The 9,793-nt window shown below is 36.5% G+C and overlaps 1 protein-coding gene across 20 annotated transcripts in view; it reads right to left on the minus strand.

The window, feature by feature from the left end:
* SON (SON DNA and RNA binding protein) overlaps positions 1 to 9,793 on the minus strand; it is a 62,289-nt gene that overhangs the window by 34,256 nt on the left and 18,240 nt on the right. For 19 of the 20 annotated variants that reach the window (XR_006283880.1, XR_005226187.2, XR_006283895.1 and 16 more), the window contains 2 exons: positions 7,201 to 7,364; positions 4,984 to 5,124 (listed from right to left, as the gene is read on the minus strand). Coding sequence is in view for 15 of the 20 variants with exons in the window: in XM_037904641.2 (XP_037760569.1) it covers positions 4,984 to 5,124; positions 7,201 to 7,364 (305 nt within the window). In the remaining 5 variants the exon portion in view is untranslated. Of the gene's footprint in view, positions 1 to 4,983; positions 5,125 to 7,200; positions 7,365 to 9,528; positions 9,633 to 9,793 lie in introns of those variants that run through there. The other variant, XR_005226189.2, reaches the window with a different exon arrangement.

The following is a 9,793-nucleotide window of genomic DNA, read 5'->3' on the forward strand; positions in this document are numbered from 1 at the left end:
TTGATTTAAAAACGAATTAATTTAAAGCCAGTCAGTGTGTTCCTACCAATATCTGTAACTCAAAAAAAAAAAAAAAAAAAAAAAAAAAACAAACACACCCCACATCACACCAACCTCAAATATGCTGTATTGGAAAACTGTTTAAATAAAAAGGGCTCATCTGTTTTCAGGAGTTTCTAGCTTTAATCAGAACTCCTGAGGACCCGCCAAATCCTTCCATACCTCATCTGCTAAAAATATAAAAAAGACACGGTTACCAGCTGTGGTTAAAAAGAATGAATACACCTTTCAGTTCCAAGATCTGGTGAAAAATTTCACCAAGGAGAAAAATGTGTTTTTGTAGAAACAGAACATTTCAACAGTCCCGCCGTTACTGCTCTGTTTGTACTAAAAAAGAAGTGTTATGCCGTTTGTAGGGTCAGAAAATTATAGTGTAATAAAGTGGATGCCACTCATCTGCAGTGTGCAGCTACTTCTTAATAAGCTTATAATACTAGTCTGTGATGGAACTAGTCACTATTTCCACAGACACCTGGTCATGGTAGATAACCTGGCAAAAATAAACCGGAAACACTCTGTAAGACCAGAAAACAAACTTCTTAAGACGGTAGGTGATCTACACAAGTACCACGTTTAATGAATATTAATCCATATAAAAAAATGTCAATATATTGACTCAGTTTAAATATCTGTTCATTCTAAACTGGCTAAAAATATATTTGATACTGATAAGTGGAGAGTTAGAGGGACTGTAAAACAATCTTGCTTCAGCTGGTGTCCTAATCACCCAGCTTTAAATTTATTTCCAGACAACATACATTATAAATAGAAAAAACTATATTAGTGTAATATTAAGGCAAACAAAAATCAAGAAACATGAAAATTAAGGTTAACCATGCAACCTTGACTCTGCCTCTTTATGCAAATAGCAGGCAATCACATAATTAGGTTATCAGTTGAAACAATACACTTTAGATATATGCACCTAAGATAACGTATTGTCTTGAATTTAAAGAAGAGGCAGAATTAAGGTTAACTTTTATTATCCCAGACTTTTAAGAGCTTAACTATGCCCACCTGGATAGTACTCCAGCTGCTCCATTTCAATAAATTATGGTTTTTTTGCAGTTTAAATTGATCTAAACCTTTAAATCACATTAGGCAGCTAAAATTGATCCACACATTTAGATCACTTCAAGCTTTCTGCAAGGTGTACAAAGCGGGTGAAGGCTAGACAAGAATTGGTAGGGTGCAGATCAAGAAGGAGCACTCAGACTAAACTTTTAAACGAGTTTTGAAAAGCATGCCGTTCCTAAGCTGAGAATGCATGCTCTCTGCATTTAAGTGTACACCTCCCAGTGTTATAACAGAAAGCTACTGCATGTGCTCAATATGCATTTTTTAAATGCTCCTAACTTTAGTAGATGAAAATGAAACCAACCAATGTGAATAGTCCTCAGTAATTATACTAGAGCTGTCAATTAACTGCAGTTAACTAACGCGATTAACTCAAAAAAATTAATCACGATTAATCAGTTTTGATCGCACTGTTAAACAATACCAATTGAAATTTATTAAATATTTTGGATGTTTTTTCTACATTTTCAAATATATTGATTTCAATTACAACAAAGTGTACACTGCTCACTTTATATTATTTTTATTACAAATATTTGCACTGCAAAAATGATAAAATAGTATTTTTCAATTCACCTCATACAAGTACCATAGTGTAATCTCTTTATCGTGAAAGCGCAACTTACAAATGTATTTTTTTTTTTTTTTGGTTATATAACTGCACTGAAAAACAAAACAATGTAAAACTTTGGCGCCTACAAGTCCACTCAGTCCTATTTCTTTTGCAGCCAGTCGCTAAGAGAAACAAGTTTGTTTACATTTATAGGAGATAATGTACATTTACAATGTCACCTGAAAGTGAGAACAGATTTTCGCATGGCACTTTTCTAGCAGTCATTGCAAGGTATTTAAGTGACAGATATGCTAAACATTTGTATGCCCCTTCATGCTTGGCCACCATTCCACAGGACATGCTTCCATGCTGATGACGCTTGTTAAAAAAATCATGTGTTAATTAAATTTGTGACTGAACTCCTTGGGGGAGAATTGTATGTCTCCTGCTGTGTGTTTTACCCACATTCTGCCATATACTTCATGTTATAGCAGTCTCAGATGATGACCCAACATGTTGTTCGTTTTAACACCACTTTCACTGCAGATGTGACAAAACTCAAAGAAGGTACCAGTGTGAGATTTCTAAAGATAGCTACAGCACTCAACCCCAGGTTCAAGAATCTGGGCTGCCAAAATCTGAGAGGGATGAGGTGTGGAGCATGCTTTCAGAATTCTTAAAAGAGCAACACTCCGACGTGGAAACTACAGAACCCAAACCACCAAAGAGAAAATAAACCTTCTGCTGGTGACATCTGACTCAGATGATGAAAATGAACATGCGTTGGTCTGCACTGCTTTGGATCGTTATCTAGCAGAACACATCATCAGCATGGACGCATGTCCTCTGGAATGGTGGTTGAAGCACGAAGGGACATATGAATCTTTAGCGCATCTGGCACATAAACATCTTGCAAAGCCGGCTACAACAGTGCCACGCGAATGCCTGTTCTCATTTTCAGGTGACATCGTAAAGAAGAAGCAGACAGCATTATCTCCTGCAAATGTAAAAAAACTTGTTTGTCTGAGCGATTGGCTGAGAAGAAGTAGGACTGAGTGGACTTATAGGCTCAAGTTTTACATGGTTTTATTTTTGAATGAAGTTATTTTTTGTATATAACCTGTAAGTTCAACTTTCATGATAAATAGATTGCACTACAGCACTTGTATTAGGGGAAACGAAAAATACTATTTCTTTTATCATTTTTACAGTGCAAATACTTGTAATCAAAAATAAAAATAAAGTGAGCACTGTACACTTTGTATTCTGTGTTGTAATAGAAATCAATATATTTAAAAATGTGGAAAACATCCAAAAATATTTATATAAATGGTATTTATTATTATTTAATGCGTGATTAATTGTGGTTAATTTTTTTTAATCACTTGACAGCCCTAAATTATACACATGCCAAGTTTTATATGTCAAACCTCAGTCACAAGTTTTCCACATATTCAAGAATGTTTTAAAGTGGAAAAAATGCCCTATATTTCATTTTCTTTCCACTCACGCAAACCTGAAAGAACAGCTGAAGGTATTTTCTCCAATCTTTCAAAAAATAAAAAAATCCATTTTGGGGGAGAAGCCAAACAGGGAAGATTTTACACCAAAGGTGAATACTTCAGAACGTTTTGAGCATATGAAAACATGAAACTGTAACAAAAATTTATTTGCATTCTAAACTATAAAGTACTTGCTGCTAGCATAAGAGCTGTATTAAATAAGCAACGTTATGAAAGGCTACATGCTAGTTTTCTGTATATATGTATCTGTCTCTACACAGTTACACTGCCTAATTTATTATTCTGAGCCTTATCTGGGTAACAAATAATACCAGCCTTAAAAACATAATATTTCATTTAATTGTACAGTATTTTATATTCTTCAGGACTTTGATCGCCTCACCCTGTGAAGCCTAGTCAGCACTAGGAGCTGAGAGAGATTCAGGCATTCTCAGTAAGGATGAAATTTTCAGAGATTTTAGATGAAATATGAAGAAATCTCTACTGAGCATGTGTGAAGTAAGATTTTTCAAAGGGTTATAACGTGGCCATATTTGGTCAGATTTTCAAGGACATAGCAAGAGGCACATCCCTAATAAAAAGATCAAATCCCTGTTAAATTTCAAGTCTCTGATTCAAAGCATAGCGGTGCTAAAGCTGTTCAAAAAAAACAACAAAAGAAACCCAAATAGTTGTTAGAATCTTCTAACATGGGCAAAAAAAAGTGTATTTTCCCTAGGTTCATTTTTGGAAACAGCTTTACTATTTTGGTTGAAATTTTCCAGAAAAGAATATTCAGCCTTAGGCAGCCATCTGGCATGAAAAACTTCAGCCAAATGCTTAAAGTCTGGCAAAGTTATAAGCAACTGAAACCATGATCCTATAATGGGAAGCATCAGGCAACCTCAGTAATTTACAGCATTCATTATCAGCCCAGTTTATTCTTAAAAAAAAAAAAGAGGGCAAATACTGTATTTTGCCTGTATTGCATCTTAAAGATAGGCTCATCTGGGCTGTCTGTCCCCACCCCTACCCCAACATGCCGGTCACCCACTTACAGCTAGGAGTTGAAGACACTGAAATTCGCAGGCAAAGCTGTGAGCCCCTGCTGCGAGCCCCTGCTGCCAGCCCAAGGCAGCCAGAGCAGGAGCAGCACTGGGGTCTGCGCTGCTTTCCTGTAAGCCATAGGTGCTGTTTTCACCCTCCCATCCCCCCCACCCCAGTCGGGAGGGGAACAAGCTTGCCCAGGCTGGGAAAGAAGCTGCCTGCAAGGAAGTGCCTAGCTGCCTCTGGAGCCTGGCGTGGAGCGTGAACTGCTGGAGCTGTGTTTTGTTCAGAGTTACGAACATTTTGGAGCCACGGATAACCTCCATTCCCAAGGTGTCCGTAACTCTGAGGTTCTACTATAAATACTGAAAAATTAGCTTTAAAAAACTGTTAGTTAAAGGAAATCAGTTGTTTTTAAATATATTAATTTTAATCAGACAATGTCTCTAGAAAGAAAAACAGTGAGTTTTAATCTAGCACCAAAAGTTTCTCTTAACTTGGCCATGAACTTCACTGGGTTTTGGACCAGTCTCTTACTATGGCATTCAAATAGGCATGTTGTTGTTGAAATTTTGTTAACAATCCGTTGCAAATCCATATCAAGATAAAAACTATAATCCTGTAATAAACTAAAATTTCCTCCATTGATAAGGGTCACCGAATTTGTTTTTCCTGTACCTACATAAGTTTGCTAAAATAAAACAAAATTAAAACTTATAATCTATAATTGATGAAAGTACTTACATTTAAGTTGAAAAAAATGGGTTTGGGTTCATTGAGTTTAAAAGGATGATTATAGAAAGGGCGTTCTTCCTCCTCTTCATCAGAATCATGAGGCTTGTTCACGATCACGTCATCTGTGCTTTGTGCAATCTTCTTGCATTTCTACCAAAAAATCAATTCTGAATCAATCTGAACAACTGGACAGAAACATTCCTTATTTCTACAAGAAATAGGACTTTCTGACAAATTCATTGAAATAAATATTTAAAATCATGAATAAAGGAATTATAAAGGAGGAGTTGATCGTTTGGGGAAATCTTTAAAAAAAAAAGTCAACTTTGCCATTTTACTTGTACATCGTCTATCTACTGAAGTGTGTCCATCTTGTCTAGATAGGCTTTGAGCTCTACTCTTACATCCATCCAGAGCCCTACTATAATCAAAGGGGGCTGCATGGAGCTATTTGCAGGATCCAGGGCTAAAATTATGAGCTCTTCAAAAGCACAGACTGTCTCTTACTGTGTGCTTGTATCAGCACTAGGACCAGGACAGTGGGGCCCCTCTCCTGATTGGGGCTTTTAGGCACCACAACATAAATGTTTAATAATAGTAGTAATAATAATAAAATAAAATAAAGTAAAATAAAATAATAATAGACAGCTCACTTATTTAGTTGGCCTGCAAAATTTCCACACAAAATGACTGCAAGGAAAAACCCAAGAAACAATTACTGGTTTTCACTGGCGGTACAGAAATCTTCCCAGGTGCAAGGGTTTTAAAAGAAAGATTGGGACACCTCTGAAATGTTTTGCAGGTTACAAGAACTGAACAGGACAATCCCATTTTGCATACTGTGGAAGTGCAACCTAAAAATGTACAGTAAGTGGGGAGGTGCTACGAACAAATCTGTGTGGCAGTCCAAGTTGTTACTCTTCCAGGAATATGTAAAAGCAACTTTAGGGTAGGCAGTAACAGTATGACTGGAATATGAGAGAAGAGATAGCTTCCTGAAAACAACTGGTGGACTAGCATTTAATAACAAATTACTATTTATTATTTATAGACTGGCTTGTACTTTTTGCTCCAGAGGTATTTGTAAATGCATTGGTTTGAAGTGAGTTTGAGAACATTATAAAGTTGGAAATTCTGACAGCCAAAATAATTAATGGTGTTTTTCTGTCATGAAAAGGAGCAGAGAAAATAGTGGCAATGTGTTAAATGTGACCATTCATCATTATATATTAGTAACAAATTGGAGACATTACATGGCTCAGGGGATTGGTAAAAAGATTTAGAGCCAATCATCTATAACTTATTGGTTCAACTCCAGTTCGTATCAATAGCAATCAGAAGTTGTAACCATTTGATGATTGTTTGATGGCCTATTTGGAGTTGAGAAGAAGCCATATCACAAAAACTACCACTGCAATGGCACACTTCTTGTCAGTCTCAGCAGAAACCAAAAACTGAATAGACTTGGAGACTGTGCTACTATCTATGTCAAGTCCCTCCAAGACAAGGCTGAAGCACATCTGTGTGGTGGGGCAATGTGGGGAAGCCTGCACTGCCACTATACCACGTTATACCTAATATGTGGATAGTCAAATTTCAGTCTTTATTTATGTGAAATGGCATCTTTTCCATGAACACTAAAATTATGATTTTATTTTATAAAAAAGCTTAGATGTCAGAACTGTGATAGTTTTTAAAATGTCACAATGGCATCTTTGAATAGAAATTTTTCAGTGTGAAAACTTGAGAACACATCCCAGAACTAGGCAAAATCAGACTGCATGAAGTTTCCTATGACAGAAGAAACAAGGTGCAAAGACTGCTTTTGTGATCTGAGTAAAAAGAACTTTAATATACTGCAAGTGGTACAGGTCATAATTTTAATCATCAAATTCTGTCCTTGGGTACGCATAGGTAAGTCTCACCAAACTGAGAGGAGCTGAACATGTGCAGTAAAGGACAGAATTTGACTGAGTACAAATTGTGAAATTTTTATATTTTTAAATTATAAAAGTCAGTGACTGAATGCTGTAAGACAACAAATATTAAATTTTCCATATTAATATAAGCTGTGAAGAGAACACACTAAACAATTAGGGTTCAATCTTGCAGTCTTCCTACAAGCAGACTTTCATGAGAATTAAACATATAGAATTACAGCTTGACCAGACACCTACTTATTAACAGTAGCAGTTGGTTAGTTATTTTCAAATTTAATTTGCTTACCTCAGTGAGCTCCTTTATTGTATCTCTTGCTGACTTCTGAGTAACTTTCTCCTCCTTCTTTGCTGGAGCTATAATAGGCAGTAGGCTTGGTGGTAAGGGGACACCAGCCTTAGCACACATGGCAGCTGCATTAGCTTTGGCTATTTCAAGTAGCTGGGCCTTGTCTATAAGAATATTAAATATTAATTAGTGGGCCTTTAAAGATTTCTGAAGGCCAACCTATATGTATAGATATACATATATAATAATTTTAGGACCAGTTGCAATAGTAAATCAGTTTTTACACCAGGCCAAACAAACTTTATGAAAGTAAAAACAGCGCACACACATATATAAAGTGTGAATAATATGTTGTGTATTTTTAAAAGTAACATGGAACATTCCATTCACTTTTCCTTCATATCACAAGAGGCATATAATTAAAGAGACTTGCATAGGAGGAAAAAACCGCATCTGGTGCATTTTTTTTATTTTTGCTTCTTTATGCTGTATAAAAGAAGGCCTAAAGGGTTCCCCCCCACCAAAAAAAGTGTTAGTTTTTTCTGCTTGGTCCTTACTTTAGAAATTCAGGTCTGTGAGACTTGAGAAACAGTGAAACAAAAACTTTACAAGAGAGTGAGAAAACATGAAAGATAAGAACTGAGAAGGGAAGGGAAGAAGTCCTTAAGACTACCTAAAATTCCAGATTTTGTGTGTGAGTGTGTTTTGGTCAATGCCTACTTAACTTAATTGACTAATTAACATTTTGGAGATATTGTTTAAAGAGTCAACATCATGGCCTCTTATCTTAAGGTGAAAGTTCACAATACTCATCCTCGAAGACATGTGAAAGGTCCTCCCACAAAAACTATGAAAGACCAGAGTTGACATTCCTGATATTTCTCAGGTAAAAGTGAGGGAGAAAAGTCATAAAAAAACGAAAATGGGGCACAAGCCCAATTCTTCTGAAATCCTTTGCAGCTCACTTTTAAACCATTCCTTGAAATAATATCTCAAACACTGAAAGTCAACTAAAAAGGACAATATTAAATATACAGACTATAACCAAAACAATCAGGAATTTAACAACCATTTTATGTCATAGGTTAAACACTATGAACATATATCTCAAACTGTTAAGAAAATTACTACATATTAAAAATTTTTAAACATGACAGGATTTTGCTTTTTCATGGAAAATAATAAATGTGGCTTCTAATGTGTAGAGGAGTCAGGTAATGGAAATACACAAAGCATATTTGTATATTCTAATAATTGTGATTCAAACTGCTTTCCAAAAAATCCTGCAACAACCAAATAAATGAAGTATCACCATCTTAAGGAAAGAGTTACACAGGTAAACCCTCACATATCAGGATGAGATTCCCCTTACTTTTTAAGCAATGAAAAAGAAGATCACACAGCTTCATAGCTTGCAGCTACAGAAAGGTCTCCAAATGAAGGTCTAAGTGAAACTGTAACAGCGGAAGCTCACCTCCCCAAAAAATGCTCTCACTCCACCAGGAAAAGCTAAACATGCTGAGTAGGGGCTACATCTCTGCTCATGCTAAACCAGCTCTTGTTTCCTGATATTTTCTCCCTCCACTAGCTCCAACAATGTGGAATGGGGGGGACAAGTCAGCATGCTGAGCTGTTCAACTCTTCATCCTCTCATTTCTTCAAGCAATGAGACTAGCTGGGGTTGGGAACAATTTAAGAATTTGCCTCCCTCCCTAAATGCTTTGAATATAAAGCTACTCTGGCACCTGTAATGTGACTGAGAGAGGGAGAATACAAAGGAGTGAAGTGAGGGGCATAAGATGTGGCCCAAGGTGAAATCAGGAAGCAGAGCACACACATAAGGAACAGAAACAAAACTATTCAAAAAATCAGGGAGAATGGATAGGAACAGATAAAGCAAAGAAAATATATAAGTGACTTCTTTATTTTAGGGTGGGAGTATACTGAAGTTTCTTTCAGCTATTGACCAAAATAACTATTACATCTAAATAACCAATAGCAAAAAAGAAACTCAAGAAATATCAACTCCTCACTACAATTCTTCACAGTGGGGATTCCTCCTCTTCCCCAAAGATAATAAATTGGAGCTCTGTTCCTTGTGGCAGGAAAGAGGCTGAGGACCCAAGAAAACAATGTGTGATATTACTGCTTTTAGCCTTAATTTTTGGTTGGTCTCCATTGTTCTGTAAGGAGACATCCCCAGTTATACCAGATTCTCAAAATCTGTTGCATCTTACCACACAGTTGAAGAGCTGTTTTCAGTGCTACATCATATATGTGATGTTAGGTTATGGTCATGCCCTCAATAAAGAGTTTTAAGTTCCTCACATTTCTAGGTAAGTCGTCTTCCACATCTTGATCTGGAAGTCATTCCTGATGCAGGCAGCAATCAATGAGGAGCAATGAACTTCCATACTACCGTTTTCCAGCATCTAGAATAACATCCCAGGTGTCTTGAGTCTTGCCTCTGACTAAGGCTGCCTCAGTCGCTAGTCTTATGTGGAAACGTGTAGTTAACATAATGGATTGCTGCTCAACAACTTGGGAACCAGCTAGTTGTAGCCATATATCGACACCTTACTATGTGATACAG

The sequence above is a fragment of the Chelonia mydas genome, chromosome 1 (assembly GCF_015237465.2).
Source record: "Chelonia mydas isolate rCheMyd1 chromosome 1, rCheMyd1.pri.v2, whole genome shotgun sequence".
In the NCBI taxonomy this organism is placed as follows: domain Eukaryota; kingdom Metazoa; phylum Chordata; order Testudines; family Cheloniidae; genus Chelonia; species Chelonia mydas.